The 15810-nt window shown below is 52.1% G+C and overlaps 8 protein-coding genes across 8 annotated transcripts; 5 read left to right on the forward strand and 3 right to left on the reverse strand.

Annotated features, from left to right (window-relative positions):
* Positions 1-309: 309 nt before the first annotated feature.
* On the forward strand, positions 310-903 carry Z519_07215 (uncharacterized protein; the record flags this gene model as incomplete). Its single annotated transcript, XM_016764950.1, has 1 exon — positions 310-903. The coding sequence occupies one exon, from the start codon at positions 310-312 to the stop codon at positions 901-903; it is 594 nt and encodes a 197-aa protein (XP_016618900.1).
* A 243-nt stretch (positions 904-1146) lies between these two features.
* Z519_07216 (uncharacterized protein) lies at positions 1147-1428 on the forward strand (the record flags this gene model as incomplete). The annotated part of the gene is made up of 1 exon (XM_016764951.1): positions 1147-1428. One exon carries the CDS (start codon positions 1147-1149, stop codon positions 1426-1428), a length of 282 nt encoding a protein of 93 aa, XP_016618901.1.
* A 369-nt stretch (positions 1429-1797) lies between these two features.
* Z519_07217 (uncharacterized protein) lies at positions 1798-2286 on the reverse strand (the record flags this gene model as incomplete). Its single annotated transcript, XM_016764952.1, has 1 exon — positions 1798-2286. The coding sequence occupies one exon, from the start codon at positions 2284-2286 to the stop codon at positions 1798-1800; it is 489 nt and encodes a 162-aa protein (XP_016618902.1).
* Positions 2287-4160: 1874 nt separating this feature from the next.
* On the reverse strand, positions 4161-5349 carry Z519_07218 (uncharacterized protein; the record flags this gene model as incomplete). Its single annotated transcript, XM_016764953.1, has 7 exons — positions 4161-4319; positions 4378-4590; positions 4642-4706; positions 4762-4892; positions 4964-4986; positions 5144-5169; positions 5256-5349. 7 exons carry the CDS (start codon positions 5347-5349, stop codon positions 4161-4163), a joined length of 711 nt encoding a protein of 236 aa, XP_016618903.1.
* Positions 5350-6691: 1342 nt separating this feature from the next.
* Positions 6692-8093, reverse strand: Z519_07219 (flap endonuclease 1; the record flags this gene model as incomplete). Its single annotated transcript, XM_016764954.1, has 5 exons — positions 6692-7213; positions 7269-7830; positions 7883-7887; positions 7941-8026; positions 8081-8093. The coding sequence occupies 5 exons, from the start codon at positions 8091-8093 to the stop codon at positions 6692-6694; spliced, it is 1188 nt and encodes a 395-aa protein (XP_016618904.1).
* A 586-nt stretch (positions 8094-8679) lies between these two features.
* Z519_07220 (uncharacterized protein) lies at positions 8680-9960 on the forward strand (the record flags this gene model as incomplete). Its single annotated transcript, XM_016764955.1, has 1 exon — positions 8680-9960. The coding sequence occupies one exon, from the start codon at positions 8680-8682 to the stop codon at positions 9958-9960; it is 1281 nt and encodes a 426-aa protein (XP_016618905.1).
* A 925-nt stretch (positions 9961-10885) lies between these two features.
* On the forward strand, positions 10886-11651 carry Z519_07221 (ubiquitin-conjugating enzyme E2-16 kDa; the record flags this gene model as incomplete). The annotated part of the gene is made up of 5 exons (XM_016764956.1): positions 10886-10929; positions 11043-11088; positions 11185-11214; positions 11273-11456; positions 11512-11651. 5 exons carry the CDS (start codon positions 10886-10888, stop codon positions 11649-11651), a joined length of 444 nt encoding a protein of 147 aa, XP_016618906.1.
* A 1706-nt stretch (positions 11652-13357) lies between these two features.
* Positions 13358-15251, forward strand: Z519_07222 (uncharacterized protein; the record flags this gene model as incomplete). The annotated part of the gene is made up of 2 exons (XM_016764957.1): positions 13358-14908; positions 14976-15251. The coding sequence occupies 2 exons, from the start codon at positions 13358-13360 to the stop codon at positions 15249-15251; spliced, it is 1827 nt and encodes a 608-aa protein (XP_016618907.1).
* Between the last annotated feature and the right edge of the window lie 559 nt (positions 15252-15810).

Raw genomic sequence — 15810 nt, forward strand, 5'->3', positions numbered from 1 at the left:
TGCCCTTTACACTACTACCTAATATTCCTTGTGCATAGCACTCTTCTGTCTATTCTTGGCCGCTCAGAGGCCCGTGAAGGCACCCAACAAGCGTCCCCTGGGGATGTCCAACATTGGCGGACGAAAACGAAGCCAAACCATCAAAGTTTCCTATCACTCCGGGTCCAGGTGACTGTCAAGGTGCTTCTACAACTTGCCGACGCAGGCGGCCATCCTGTGACGCAAGTATGAGCTTATGGAAGAAAAGTGGATGAACCAGCGCAAAGCCGTGATGAAGCGGTACGGGGCTCCGACAATCTCCAAGCAGCAATGGATCGACGCCAACTTGAGGCAAGCAACGGCAGAGGTTACATACGAACGCCTTCCAGGTGTGAACTCACGGTTCATCAACAAAGGAGCAGACTAGGGCGGCGTCCTCTCTCTGCAGAGCAGATCAAGTGGAATTTCCAGCGGGAGTTCAACAAAATCACCCTTATCACCAACAAGTTCGAGGGCGTTCGGACCGAGTACGCCGGGAATCCCCACGGTCCTAGGCTTGTCCGGATAATGCTGGTTAGATTTTTAGAGTGGTTTGATCAGCATGACATCGATGAGTCGTTTCTGATCGAGTCGGCCTGGGACGCCATGAACGAACTCCTCCTCGAACGCGAAGACATGCTTGCGCTCTTCAACTTGATCCTGGACCTGCCTTCGCGCAAAACAGTAAGTTCGCTCGAATTCGAGCGCCCACTGATGGTCGAAGCTGTCGAGTTGGCTGCTGGGTTGACCCTCGTCGTTGGTAATGGAATCGTCTTGTACGAGGCATACCTTGGCAGAGATCGTTTTTGCTATCGGCTCACCAACCTGGAGAGGGGAATACTGACAGCTTCGTGTCTACTTGCCGGCTGCGGGGGCGACTCGTGAAAGGCGAAAAGGCAATGTAGATGAATGCAGCGCTGGTGAAGCCCGACGGGTGACAAGCTGCGGTCTGGAAACGCACCATCCAGCAACCAGCCAGAGCTCTCGAACAGAAGGCAGCACTGCGAGCGATCGGAAAGCTCAGAGGAAAGTCGCCAAAGAAGCAGCAGAGGCATTGCCCAAAGTGCTGCGTTCAACTGGCCATGTGATCCTAGAAGCTGAGAAAAAGATCAAGGAGTATGGGAGACCATGTTCAAAAAGTTCCCTGCGCTCGGACAGCCCGACGAATTGGCCATCCACAGGATCGTGCGGGAGGGGACAAACGTCGACCATCTCAAAGGTCAGCTGCCGGAGAAAATGCTAGAGTCGTACGCTTTACCCCGGTTTCGTAATCGAACCGCCGCTTTGACCTTCTCGGTGGCCTTAGGATCGAAAGTTCCTAAGAGGGCGACATTGGACTTCATCCCTGGCCAGCTGATTGAGAAGGAAATGAACAGTTGTGTGACAGGACTGAAAGGTCCATCGACATGATCTCCGGTCTAAACTTTTTCTGGGAAATGTTAATAGACGGTGCTATTTCCCCCCCGGACTCCGTCTAGAAGATTAGGAGCAGAATAGACGTATACTAAAAGCCAGAAAAGCACAGGTTGAGTGTTAGCATTTTGACCCTAAAGGATGGCTAAGTCTCCTCCCCTACGCTCTCGAATGACTAGTTCTCCCGCTTGTAGACCATGTTGCGTTCTAGGGCTAATGTCTGATATATCAGCATCGAAGCCGACTGCCTATCCTTGTTGATGCTGGTCAATACGCCGATACTAAGCTTCCATCTCTTGCAGCAGACGGGGCCCCGCTGCGACGCGTTCTTTATGAATTTGAATGAAGTCCACGTCGGAACTCCAATCAGAATAAAGGAAATAAGTCGTTGTCGAATTTCCAAAATTCGTCTAGGAGCTGGGTATGTCGATTTGAAAAGTCCCGTCCATAAAGTAGAGGAATGGCAACGCAAGCTCCGAAATCTCGGGAAAGACTCTGAAGGTTAACTTCAACCGCTCCTGGTTTTCCTGGCAAGTCGGGTACGATAACTCGAATATCGGCATATAGTTCCCAGCGCTTCATCTGGTCCAAGTTAGAAGAGAAGGAAACAAATGAAGCTGCCTTTTGGGGAATGCAGCTCTTCTCCAAGGCTTCTGTCGCAGCGGTTTCGTTAAGAAACAGTCGCTCGATAGGGCCGAGAAGGTCTTTCCAAGAGTCGTCGAGTTTCTTCTTCAGTTCGGGCGAGTCAGCTGCTCCAAAGACGCAGGTAAACAGCGTGCTCTGGACGGGTTCGGTGTTGAGAATGTGATGTGACTGCGACATGATACGATCCGCGTTTGAGAGGTTGACAAGCATCTGATGCGTTACTGTACTCGTAAGGCTAAAGAGGGAGCTACCATGTCGTCGAATTACTGAACTAGAGTCGTTGTTCGTTTCCAGGCCTACCCTGAGCAGTTGCCGCTCTGATGTCGCGCGATCACTACCAAGCATATATCAACCTACCACTAGCGCGCTACTCGTTCTGCTGGAAAGCGTCCTTTCCCATAGCACGGACAAGATGTCAAGGTGGAGTGTGGGAGTACTTGCACCACTTTCCTTAGCTTGGCAGTTATTTGTTATCGTGGAGAGTTTCAGGTCGCTCTATTTCCTCCCTCCTCAGGAGTTTCTCTCGACATGGGCAACGGACAGCCCGCACTTTGGATGAAAACTGATGACCTCAGACTCGGGGGCTATATCGCAACTTTCACTGCTAGAAAGGACTCGTCCTCTGGGTTGATACGCTTTACGTCCCCGTTGGAGTCTTAGACGACCTGTACGAAAACCGGCAACTATGCACATGACACAAGTATATCCTTTGGCGAGTCATGCTCTCGCGATATCGAGAGATTCCTCGTTAATCTATCTACGAATTTGACCTGGAGAAACATTTCTTTCATTTTTTTGGGTGCACTCGATGGTTTCCACTACGTCGAAAAATGTAGGAGGCTACATAATTTGACGCCCGAAATCTTGTTCCAGGTTGCAGACCAAGCCTGGAAGCAGAGCTTTTGGATAAGCAGTTTTCCGGGTCTATGATTGAAAAAGGGACCATACTCATGTGGGACGTTGTCCAAGCAATCATTACATCGCGAAAGTACCGAGTAGTTTCCCATGGGACGTCGTCTTGGCGCAGCTCGAAGTCCGATTCAGGTGCTCATCGAGGCATTGGCATTTTGCAATACCTGGCGATCGCTGGATCGCTACTTGTCGAGTGGTCGTCTAGAGGCATTGCTATCAGCCCCAGCATGACGAGAATACGTACGCGATGGCTTTGGATAGTCTGGCCCGAAGAAAGGTTCTGGTGTTGCGGAGTGCTTGTAATTAACGCGCTTTGGGTGAACAGTCCAGGCACTCCCCGATTAGGAAGGCATATTATTAATAGTACTTTTACTTGGTATGTACTGGCTTAGAGCTGATTCGCTGAGCTGCCGGAGGCATCCAATGAGAGCAGAGAATGGAAAGTAGAACTAGGCACGATTGAGGAGAGGCGGGAGCAGCCTGGCCGAGAAATGACCAGTCACGGACCAGGCTATGGGTCGCTCAACGGACGGAAAAACGTATTTCCTGGCCTTGGCATACCCGATACTGCTACTCTTTACCACTTGTTACATAGCGATCCTGGGTGTGACGGCATTTACTAGTACCGTCGGGTCAACAAGCGGCTCCAGTTCAAGGCGGTTTTTGATTTGTGTATCAGATATCTGCATGGGGATTGTAGAGTCGACTTCTCTTCCTGCTTTCCCATTCCATCGATAGTGAGCAGTGCGCGATAAAAGTGTTGTCTTTCCCTCACATGGGCCCTGAGTGTCATTTGTCTTGCTGTAATCCTCGTCCACGGCCCATATCACTTCCCATTGCCCAGACTAAAAAGTCGCCGAACGCCAGTAACACAAGTCCCTCTTACCACATCAACAAAATGAGACCAGTTAAGACATACCCGGTACAAGCGCAAAAGCCGACGAAGAACCTTCATGACGCGAGGGACTGGAAGATGGCGATGATTGGTTCTGGCGACCGTCCTCCCTCCCCGTTTGACGCCCACCCATCCCTGCAAACCGCCTGTTTCCCTCAACCCATCGACATGATCTCAAATACAAGATACAAAAAGAAGCAGCACATGTCAGGTCATAACAGCAACATGATCGAAAAGTCAGAGACTATTCGTGGAGTCTCGGTGCCAGCTGTGACCTTCAAGCCCCTGCCGATGCCGGCTTCGCCGCGGCGGCTTTCTTTGTTGTCGCTGCCTTCTTGGGAGTCGCCTTCTTCGCACCTGTAGTGGTCTTTTGCTTACTCACGCGCCCTGACTTGGTCTTCTTCAGAACAGTGGGGGCTTCAGTGACAGCAGGGGCCTTGATCACTGTCAGCAATAGAGTCAATAGAATGAAGAAGCCGATTCAAAGATCATACAGGTGCTTCATTCTTGGTCTTAGTCTTGGGTGCTCTCTTAGTGGCGGTGTTGGCCTTCGGCTTAGCGGCGGCGGCGGCCTTCTTCGGGGTGGTCGCTTTCTTCGCTTTGGTAGTCGCAGACTTGGGTTTAGCCACAGTCTTAGTCTTGGGGGCCTTTGGTTTTGCCTCTTTGGGCTCTTTGGTTTCTTTGGCCTCTTTGGGGGCCTTCTCCTTCTTCGAGGGAGGTCAGTATGTTTGGACCAGCAAGGATGTAGTGGTACATACCTTGACAGTCTTCTTCTCAGCGGGCTTGACTTCCTTCTTCGCCAGCTTGACAGGACCAGAGGGACCTAAGCAATGTAACTCAGCACCAAGACACTTGGACGATGCAGCGATGGGTCATACCCTTGGGCTGTTGGAAGTCACCCTTCTCAACACCGGTTTTCAATGCCTTGTTGAAGATGGAGTCGAATTGAGTCTCGGAAGTGACGGTGATGTTGTTGTTGGCCTTGACATACTTCTTGATCGCTTGTCGACTGATGAGCCAATTAGCAACTGTTCTTGAGACGGACCGCCAGCGACGACGAGGTGCAGGGAGAAGACCCACCTGCTTCCATTGCGCTCCTTGAGCTACACGTCGCTATGCGTCAGTACGATAGCCAGACAATGAAATGATTATAGGCTGTCGCCACAACCTCTTTCGCCCACTCCACGCTCCAGACAGGCGGCAGGATAGGTGGGTTCGGGCGGGGGGGCATCGAGGTTGTCGCAAAGCGGCTAGACTTACGTTCAGAATGGCCTCCTTGATCATGTCTGATATACAGAGTCAGCATTGACACGCGACAACGATAGACTTGGTTGCGGCATGATGCGACCATGCCTTCTCCGGCAAAACGCACCTTTGTATGAGGCATGGGCGGGGGCGGCAGCAGGCTTCTTTTCCTTTGCTTCCTTGGCCGGAGCAGCGGCGGCAGCAGCTTTTTTGGCAGGCATGGTGATGGTGGAAGACGGACTGAGGTGGGCAATTGATGGAGAAAAGCGATAAAATGGTGACAATGGGCGGAGAGAGCGGTGGGCGAGGTGTGGTGAGTAGATTTGAGAGGAAAGATGGGAGATGGGATGGGCTGCTGCGAGCGCGCGAGGCGGGGGAGACGGCGCATGCTTTATACCTGCCATGTGACGTGTGCAGCCCGTAGGTTGATCCAGAGTTGATCCCGCGACCTGCGCCCTTCTTCAGCCAATCACACGCCGCAGCCAGCGGAACTCCCATCACCACATTTTCCTGATGTGCCTGGCACCCAGAAATCATCATCAATCTGCCTCTGCCTCTGCTTCTGCACCCGCCTCTGCCTCTGCCTCTGCCTCTGCATCCCGCCCGCCCAGAGGAAACGGAAACAGAAACACCAAGAGCCTCCCGCCATCCCCGTCTGATCCATCACAAAGTCAGATCACGCGCGGCACTCCAAGGGCCTTCTCCCTCGCCTACCCCCCTCCCTCACCCCCCCCATGTCCTCTCTTTCTCTCTTTCTCTCTCTTCCTCTTCCTCTTCCTCCCTGTCCACTCTTGTCATTCTGTCTCACCATCTTCCATTCACTCCACAACCTCGTAACCTTGCATCCCGTGATTTTGCTGCCTGTTGTATCTATGGTGACTGACCTCGCTGTCGCTCATGGCGCCCGATAATCTTCTATTATTGACATAAGCACGTCTCTAACAGCTTCTCTGGCAAGGTCGAGCTTTCCACCTGTGTCGTCAATTGACCCCGATGCTCGTGGGACAACTCTTCGGCAGCAATATTCCGCGTCAACACCGTCTGTTAAATGTTACTTGGCTGCTGCTGTGGGAATGCTCGCAGGGTCAGGCAAGAGGCCTTCGGTCATCTGCTGGGGGATTTGGTTTGTCTAGGCAGCCACTTGGGGTCATCAAGCGTTTCACCGTTGACGGTGACATGACCAGCATTTCCTGCCACTGCGGCGTTGGACTTTTCAACGGGAGGAGAGGATGGATCAAGCTCAGCCATTGGGATTGAGAACATCCGATCGGCCGGATCATGTGAACAGTTCCCGGACAGGTTAGAGCAAATCCTATCTCAACCTTCGGGACTGTGTAGTCTCTGGGCCCAGCTCAGCAATTCTCAGTCTGCGACAAGTCTCGTGGCGTGAGCACACTGGGTAGCCGCCGTCCCATCCGCCCTGTTTACCCTCCAGAACGCCCTGCTATGTAATAATGTGTTGTTGTCCACCCTTGTTTGAATCCTGCCTCGCCCATAATCTCATCCTTCATAAAATGCATGTCGACTTCCGACATATACGTGCTCCCTTTGGCGCCTCTCTTCTCATGTCGACAGATGCGCCTTGGACTTGGATTCCTTCTTTGTTTTGGCCTCTTCCTTCTTTTTCTTCTTGGCTTCGGCAATTTTCTCGTCGTGCTTGCGCTTCAGGCTTTTCTTCTCCTCTTCCGTCTTCGGGAGGGTTTTGAAGAATCCCTCCAGTCGGGACTGTTGGGCGGTTTTGACATTTTTCTGCAGCTTTTGAGCGGCACTGCGTACACGGTCCTCGTTGAAACCCTTCTCATGAACCAAGAATTGAACGAGGCCCTCGACATCAGGCGCTTCCCACTTGAAATCACATTCCGCATCATCGGCGGATCGAACATCGGGGTGGAGGAACAGCTCTCTCGCCTCCTGGTATGGCCAGTCTTCGGGAATTGCATATCTTTTCTTGGGATCATTCTCAATGAATTCAACCACCTTTTCCAACGAACCATATTCTCGGATCAGCTTCAAAGCAGTGTTGGGGCCAACCTTGGGAATTGGATCCAGATAATCACAGCCCAAAAGTATGCATAAGTCGATGAACTGGACGCCTTAGTTGACCACACCAAATAGTCATTTCGTGGGAAGAGATCCATACCTGATTCCTGTCCATACCAAGTCCCTCCAAGGTCTTATCGAGGTGTATCTCCTGTATGGGTTCCTTCCGCTGTTCACTGAATGTAAGGTGCCGGAGCAGGATCGGTGAGTTGAATGTCAAAGTGTCCATGTCTTCAGACGCCGCTGCATACACCTTTCCAGCACGCGCTAGAACCGCGCACTGTGCCTCCGCCTCGGTGGGTGCAATAATGTAGGGAATACCCATCAACTTAAGGAGCCGCCGACACTCTTCGTTATGTTCTCGCGTAACTCTGACTGTGCGCCTTGAGAATTTCTCAACCTCTTCAGCAGTACCGGTCTCTTTTGCCTCCTCATGCTGGTCGCTCGCTTCGCTCTTGCGAGCAAAGCGCTTCGCCAATTCACCAGATTTGAGCTTGGGCGGTGCGCCATCGAAAACATAGAGTGGTTTGATGCCGTTGTCGACCATACGCAGAGTCCGGTAGAACATGCCCATGAGATGAGAAGTGGTCTCGCCCGTGTCGGACATAAGCTGTTGGCCATCTGAACGGACTGCTATCAGAAAGCTGTAGATGCTCATGGATCTGCAGAAGTCAGTCACTTGGTCTTTGGTTCGATACGTGATATAGAGCATACGCATCCTGGTGTAGATTTTGTCAGTTCGAGGCATCAACAGTACACAACCGTCACTTACAATGGCCACCTTCCTACCAAAGTGGTTCTTGATCTCACCAGTCTTGATGGCATCAGGCGCCTCCTCGGCGATGACATGGTAGAGCTCTGTTCACAGTGAGCTGGTTAAGATTCGACAATCGTGTCAACAATGCAACATACGCTTGATACCCATCGTCTTGAAACGTTGCGCCTCTCACAGTTCGGTAGAGTGGACGTTGGATGTGGATCGCATGACAAGAAGATAGAAGTCGAAGATGCGCGTATAGAGTGATCTTTCAGAATCGCGTTTCGCGCCCTGCAGGACGAAGTGGATGACGTAACTGCGCCCATGCGGCAAGATCCTCCGCAGACGCAGGCTACTGCGGATCCAAAAACTTTGTAGCGCAACTTTGGCTTGCTGCGATTCGAGTGCGATTCTCCGAAGGCACCCTTGGGCACTCTTGCGCATCCTTCGAGGAAGACCTGGTGTCTTTTCAATCTCTGGAGTGCTCAATCTCTGAACAGGAGTTTCCATGATCTCCTGCAGACCTCCGTCTGTAATTCAATTAGCATGTGAACCCGTCTGCCGCCTCGGAGATTCTTCAATCTATTGACTCGCTGGACCACCTGAAAATCGCCTCGGCATTTTGCGAGTATATAGGACCCATTGAATCACCTCGCCGATCTCCCCGTCCCCAAATTGGGCCATTTCTCCTTCGAATTTGAGACTTTGATTGTCCCCATTTCTTTACGCCGCTTTCGCTGAAGTCTCTCTTTTCATGCTGTCTCGGTCCCTCCTTCGTCGAGCTGCGCCGGTGCGCCTGGCCTCCGCAGCACGCGCTTCCCTTCGCAGACATGCCTCCTCCGCCGCGGCTTTTAGATGGGAAGACCCTCTCAACCTGTCAAACTTCTTAAGCGAAGAAGAACAAGCGATCCAGGAGACGGCACATTCTTATTGCCAGGAGCGCCTGCTGCCTAGGGTGTTGGAAGCATACCGCCAGGAAGACTACGACAAAACAATCCTGCAGGAAATGGGCGAGTTAGGTTTATTGGGTGCCACAATAAAAGGGTACGGATGTGCTGGCGTGAGTAACGTCGCCGCCGGTCTGATAACACGAGAAGTGGAAAGAGTTGACTCGGGGTACCGGTCAGGCATGTCTGTTCAAAGCTCCCTGGTGATGGGTCCCATAGATGAGTTTGGGACACAAGAACAAAAGGAGAAATACCTGGAGAAGCTGGCCAGAGGTCAGCTAGTCGGCTGTTTTGGCTTGACGGAGCCCAATCACGGTTCCGACCCAGGTTCGATGGAGACAATTGCGAAGCCACATCCATCCAAGGAGGGATATTTCTCACTGTCAGGGTCAAAAACCTGGATCACGAATTCGCCAATCGCGGATGTGCTGCTTGTATGGGCAAAGTTGCAAGAAACAGGCAAGATCAGAGGTTTTTTGATTGAGAGAGAGGAATGTCCACCGGGCACTCTCGAGACGCCACCTTTGAAGAACAAGAACGGACTTCGAGCGTCGATAACTGGCATGATACAGCTAGACGAATGTCCCGTACCGAAAGAGAACATGTTCCCGGATATTGAAGGCCTCAAAGGTCCGTTTGCTTGCCTCAATTCGGCGCGGTATGGTATCGCATGGGGAACAATGGGCGCGCTTGAAGACTGTATCAGTCGAGCGAGGGAATATGCCCTGGAGAGGAAGCAATTTAAGAACAACCCAATCGCAAAGTATCAGCTGGTTCAAAAGAAACTGGCCGATGCTCTGACGGATGCAGCTTTTGGACTAGCTGCAGCATACCAAGTTGGCCGCCTGAAGGACGAGGGGAAGGTCACTCCGGAAATGATTTCAATGATCAAGCGACAAAACTGTGATCGAGCGTTGGTAAATGCCAGGCATCTTCAAGAGATATTTGGTGGAAACGCCGTCAGCGATGAGTACCACATTGGGCGCCATGTTGCAAATCTTTTCGTCACGCAGACATATGAAGGGCAAAGTGATATACACGCCTTGATCCTGGGCCGGGCCATCACTGGGTTGCAGTCATTTTGCTAGGCACGAGTCGACTGGTGGAAGTTGAATTCAATTGCTTTCCACGATTCTCGTCACCTCCTAGTCGTCACCACCAGTGTTTTCAATTATGCTCGATGTATCCTGCATAGATACTTGTAGGTATCTTGGTGTCTAGCATAGGACCGGGACTACCACGTAATTCTCCTTGATACATGTGGTTGTGCTCCAGTAAGCGAGCGGTCTCCTTGACTCAGAAGGCGGAATAGACGAATAAATGAACCCTTATCCTATGAGCCAATATATCGATAGGGAATTGGTGATGATTTGAATGTCACGGGCTATGCTTTGTCAGAAAGAGATACCTTATAATGACAGGAAATACGGCCTCGCAGGAGGTGGCGAAGTCAGGGAAAAGTTGAAGCCCAAGGGAATTTCATTGGGCGCCCGGCGGCGAGGAAAAGGCACCACCAAGGCACCACCCACGCACCGCCCACGCCGCCCGCCCGCCTTAGATGTACCCTTGGAGCGTCACCTGAAGTCACTTGTCGCCCCTCGCCTGTCCACCAGCCCACCATTAGTATTACTGCCACCCAAGTCCAGCACCTTCTGCGGCTTGCCAAGCGTGACGCCTTCTTTCAGTTTAAACTGCGATCCGTTCGGCTGAAAGTCGATCTCTCTTTCCTTTTACCACTGACTACATAACCACCCAACCAACTTCACCACAGTGATCAAACATCTTGACACCACCACTTCGTTTCGTGCGACTACCTCACCCTCCCTCCCTCTAATACTTAATTCTCCTCGTCGCACAGTCTTCAGGTTCGTCCGCTATCCTTAACTCTGACGACCTATTTACCAACCGCTTTTCAGCAGGGTTGACTCAGACCGTAGCCCCACGTCCCCTCGATATCGACCACCTCTGGCCTCCAAACCCTTCCTACTACTCAGATAAACCACATTTTCAGCCATGGCTTTGAAGAGAATCAACAAAGAACTCACAGATCTTGGCCGGTGAGTCCTCCCCTCTCTCCAGAGATGCGGCAAGACGGTGCACGAGCCGAACTTGGGCGTGATAAGACCGTACGGGATAGTTTTGAAGTACATACTGATATTTTTGAATGCAGTGATCCTCCCTCCTCATGCTCAGCCGGCCCTATGGGAGATGACCTGGTGAGTATGACGTCCTGAAAAAGCCGCTGCAGACCGACAATCGGATGGTCGGACATGGCTTGCTCGACCTGAATATTTGGCTAACATCAATATCAGTTCCACTGGCAAGCAACAATCATGGGTCCTGTAAGTTGCCAACACCCCTTTGACCGCGTTTTGTTTGCGAGACTGACCAATTTGGCAGAGTGACAGCCCATTCCAAGGCGGTGTCTTCTTCCTGGCCATCCATTTCCCTACAGACTACCCCTTCAAACCACCGAAGGTCAATTTCACCACTCGAATCTACCACCCCAACATCAACTCCAACGGCAGCATCTGCCTGGACATTCTTCGAGACCAGTGGAGCCCGGCTCTGACAATATCTAAAGGTATGCACGATCGCCACCCCAGCGACCGGGAGATACATGGCTAACAATCTTACAGTCCTCCTCTCCATCTGCTCTATGCTTACCGACCCCAACCCCGATGATCCACTTGTTCCGGAGATCGCTCATGTGTACAAGACGGACCGTGCTCGATACGAGGCAACCGCCAGAGAATGGACGAGAAAGTTCGCAATCTAGTTTCAATGGCAGAATGGGCGGTGGCGGTTGCTAGGCGGTGCCCGGCAGCGCCAAGCGGCAAGGACCATGGTGCTGCCACAGACGAGAATTGGCAGCGTTTGAAGCAGCGGGCAACGGCAACAACAACGGCCAATTCACAAGGGTTTCGGTAGATGGGACCCGCGAATCCACGGATGCAGTTGGCAGAGTATGAGACATGCATTACACCAATGGATGCAATGACAAGCAACGGGAGAAACAGGCGCAGACGTTATGGAGGGATGTTTATTTGTCCATGAGCACGATCTCGGATGAACTCTTATGATGCATTACCACAGGGCGTGCTTGAGGGATAACTGACAACTGTGCTTCTTGCGTACCCCACCATGTTTATTTCTTTTCTTGGGTTTTGTTCGAGATCGACTCTTTTCAGCCCATCTATTCGTATTTTGAACTTGACCAAGCCAGTACCGTACAGCTATGACCCTTGAGATCTGATGGCCCTGCCGCCTCGCCGCAATCTTGTAGGAGGAGGAGTAATCCGTAGGCTGCGAAGTGGCCGCTTGCATCGCCAAGGTGATCGAATAGACCATAGCCACCCAATTAGAGGGGCTGCTCGGCAAGCGACGACCGCACTCCGGCGATGGATCCAAGACTCTCCAAGGCTCCAAAGGGCTTGTGGTGCATCCAGCAGCAAGGCACGTGCCCAAAGCAAGGCCATCCAAACATGGGCCCCTAGGAGGGTTGCGTGGCCTGGTGGGCAATGGCTGCAGGGCGTACGAGGTACGTAGCACGGTGGTCCTTATGTGAAGGAAAGCCTTGCATCGACTGAAACAAGGAGGCTGAGCGGCAAACACGACGGAGACTCGAAAGAGCTGCAAAGGTTGGTTTTCCAGCGTTCTCTGGTCCGTTTCGGAGGCTCGTCAACCCCTAGCGCGTTTCACCAACCCTCACTTGGCCCTCATCCACCTTCATCCACCGCGCACCACCGCCAAATCATCGTCGCCCAAACTCATCTCTCGACCTTTTTCATGTCCGACTCAACTCTTCGTCGACAGCGTCTGGCCTTCGCTTCTCTCTGGGTCTCGACGCTTGACACGCTATCACCAGTAGCGATGTGGATATCCACGTCCTGCACCGAGCGTTCCCATTGACCTATGCTCCTCCAGCTGTGGCTCTGTCCTGCAGATCTGCACCTGAACAAACTCCCCCTGAAAATTGCATGAAGGGCCGACAAACTCTGTCAAGCCGCTGATGTCTACCATTATGTAGCGAGAAGCGCCGAAGGGGGACCGGGAAAATGCCCTTCAACTGATGCCCTATTTCTCCATCGTCCCTGTCCCTCGATCGTCTGTTTACCCATGCAGATCGTCTTCCCTGGTCCGGTGCACCGTCTTTGTGCTTTGGATAGATTGTTGTTGGACACTCTCATTTCGCTTCTAACAGGCCGAGACAGGCTCGTCTGGTGCTAAAACCTCCCTGGTATCCTGGTTGTACGATGTGAGTATACTGAAGTCGCTAGCGAGGCGGTCATTTCCTTCATACTAATACTGTGTCAAGACCGCGTTGTGAAACGGTCTGGGAAAAACAATTGTCTCCAGTCTCTACCCTCTTGCCATAACATCGGTCGCCGAATTGCAGCGTGCAGTGGACCATCACTGGAAACAGATTCGTATCAGGGTGTTCTGGACCGCAGTCCTCGGACCGTACATTATCGCCTGCCCGCCATGAACATCTCGACGCCGCCACCTTATTCTTCCTACTTCGACAAGCCGCTGGGACGGTCCAATACTACGACGCATAATAATGCTCCAATGTATTACATCGAGAAGCCGTTGGCCAGGTCAAACACATCGTCGACATTTTCCTCGATGACGGAACGAACCAGATCAACTCCTCTGTCGAGGATGTTGCTGTCCGGGGAAGTGAGCGGCGAGGCACCCCGAGACCTGAACATGAGAGAGAAGTTTGAGAGGTGGATGGTCAACGAGGGCTCGAGGCGGATCGTGGTGGGAGTGTTCGTGCTGGTACACGGACTGGTCTTCGCATTCGGATTCATGAACTACCAACTGAAGGACAACCTGACAGGAGCGCGGGCGACATTTGGCATCACATATCCCATTGCGCGGTCAGCCGCCCTGGTCCTACACTTCGACGTTGCTTTGATCCTCTTCCCTGTCTGTCGGACTTTGATATCGTTGCTCCGCCAAACGCCTCTCAACAGCATCGTCCCATTCGACAAGAACCTCACCTTCCACAAACTTGTCGCCTACTCGATCGTCTTCTTTACCTGGGTCCACACCATTGCGCATTGGAACAACTTCGCCCAGCTCGCCGCCAAACAGAAGCTGGGCTTTGTCGGCTTCTTGGAGGCCAACTTTATGACTGGCCCGGGCTGGTCTGGCTATGTCATGCTCTTTGCCTTGATGGCAATGTTCTTCACTTCAATCGAGAAGCCCCGACGAGCCAATTACGAGCGGTTCTGGTCTGTCCACCATCTCTTTATTGTGTTTTTCGTCTTCTGGTCCATTCATGGCGCCTTCTGCATGATCAAGGCCGACACCGCTCCTTTCTGCTTCGGTACAGGTGTATTCTGGGAATACTGGATGTATGGAGGCTTTGCATACCTCATGGAGAGAGTTCTCCGAGAAATCCGCGGGCGACACAAGACCTACGTGACTAAGGTCATCCAACACCCCAGCAACGTCGTGGAGATTCAGATGCACAAGGAGAAGACGAAGACACGTGCAGGCCAGTATATCTTCCTCTGCTGTCCCGAGGTCTCTATCTGGCAGTACCATCCTTTCACCCTGACATCGGCGCCGGAAGAAGATTATATCTCTGTCCATGTGCGAATGGTGGGCAACTTCACCAAAGCTCTTGGAAAAGCGCTCGGCTGCCAGGAGGGCAAGGGTCGAGGTGACACTAAGGGTGACGGCGCAAAAAAGCCACGCTCTGAAGTTGTCTCCATGGCTCCGGGAGGTCTGACAAAGCTCCTCCCGCGCATCTACGTTGATGGGCCCTTCGGATCCGCCTCCGAGGATGTGTTCAAATTCGAAACGGCAGTACTAGTCGGTGCAGGCATTGGAGTCACGCCGTTCGCCAGTATCCTCAAGTCTATCTGGTACCGCATGAGCCAAGGTGGTGGCGGTCAATCGCGGCTGAGAAAGGTCTACTTCTTCTGGATTTGCCGGGACTTCGGATCTCTGGAATGGTTCAAGAGTCTGCTCACTGCTATTGAAGCCCAAGATAAGCAACACGCCATCGAGATCCACGCTGTATGTTTTCTCCCTTCCCTTGGACGTCCCCTCCCAAACCGCGTTTTGCTAACTGGTTCACCTACAGTACCTTACTGCCAAGATCTCCGCTGCGGACGCCAACAACATCATGCTCAACAGCAGCGACACCGATGCCATCACGGGATTGCGCACGCCGACAAACTTCGGCCGTCCCAACTGGGACATGGTCTTCCGGGCGATTCGCAAACTCCACTCTCCGGGCGAGGCGGGCGTATTCTTCTGCGGGCCCAAGGGCTTGGGTTCGCAGTTACACATCCTCTGTAACATGTATAGCGAGGGTGACAAGGGCTTCAGCTTTGTATGGGGCAAGGAGAACTTCTAATTTGCCAGTTTTCTTTCACTGCCTTGCTACTTGTTGCGACTGAGGAGCGTTATACACTTGTTGGATACTGGAGGGATCTTTGGCCACAGGCAAGACTTTCGACTTGTTTTAGGAAAATTGGGGAATTGAGGCGGCAGCCAATGCTATGGACGTCGTCCATAGTCCGACCTCAACAACGGACATTCCTGTCCTCTACCACTTAAGTTCGGCACTTCCGAGGGCAAAGCCCTCATGTTGTTTCTACCATTGTTTCATATAGAAGATACCACGATACATCACCAGTACTCGATCAACGAGACTTTACGAGGCGAGATAGAGAAATGAGAACTTTTTTAGGAAAACGGCGAAATTACGACGGATCTGTTTCCTTGCCATTGTCGTTGGCCCCATTGTCGTCTCTCTTTGCGTGCTGGGGCCTATCATAACACCCTTTGATTCAGTGACACCTATATATCCGCATCGAACCGAACCGAATCGAATCGCGTCTTCATGAAGTCAACTTCTATATATATGTGTCTTAACAAGGTCACTTTCCCGTCCTAACTTGGATAAACCAGCA

Source organism: Cladophialophora bantiana (genome assembly GCF_000835475.1).
Source record: "Cladophialophora bantiana CBS 173.52 unplaced genomic scaffold supercont1.10, whole genome shotgun sequence".
Classification (NCBI taxonomy): Eukaryota; Fungi; Ascomycota; class Eurotiomycetes; order Chaetothyriales; family Herpotrichiellaceae; genus Cladophialophora; species Cladophialophora bantiana.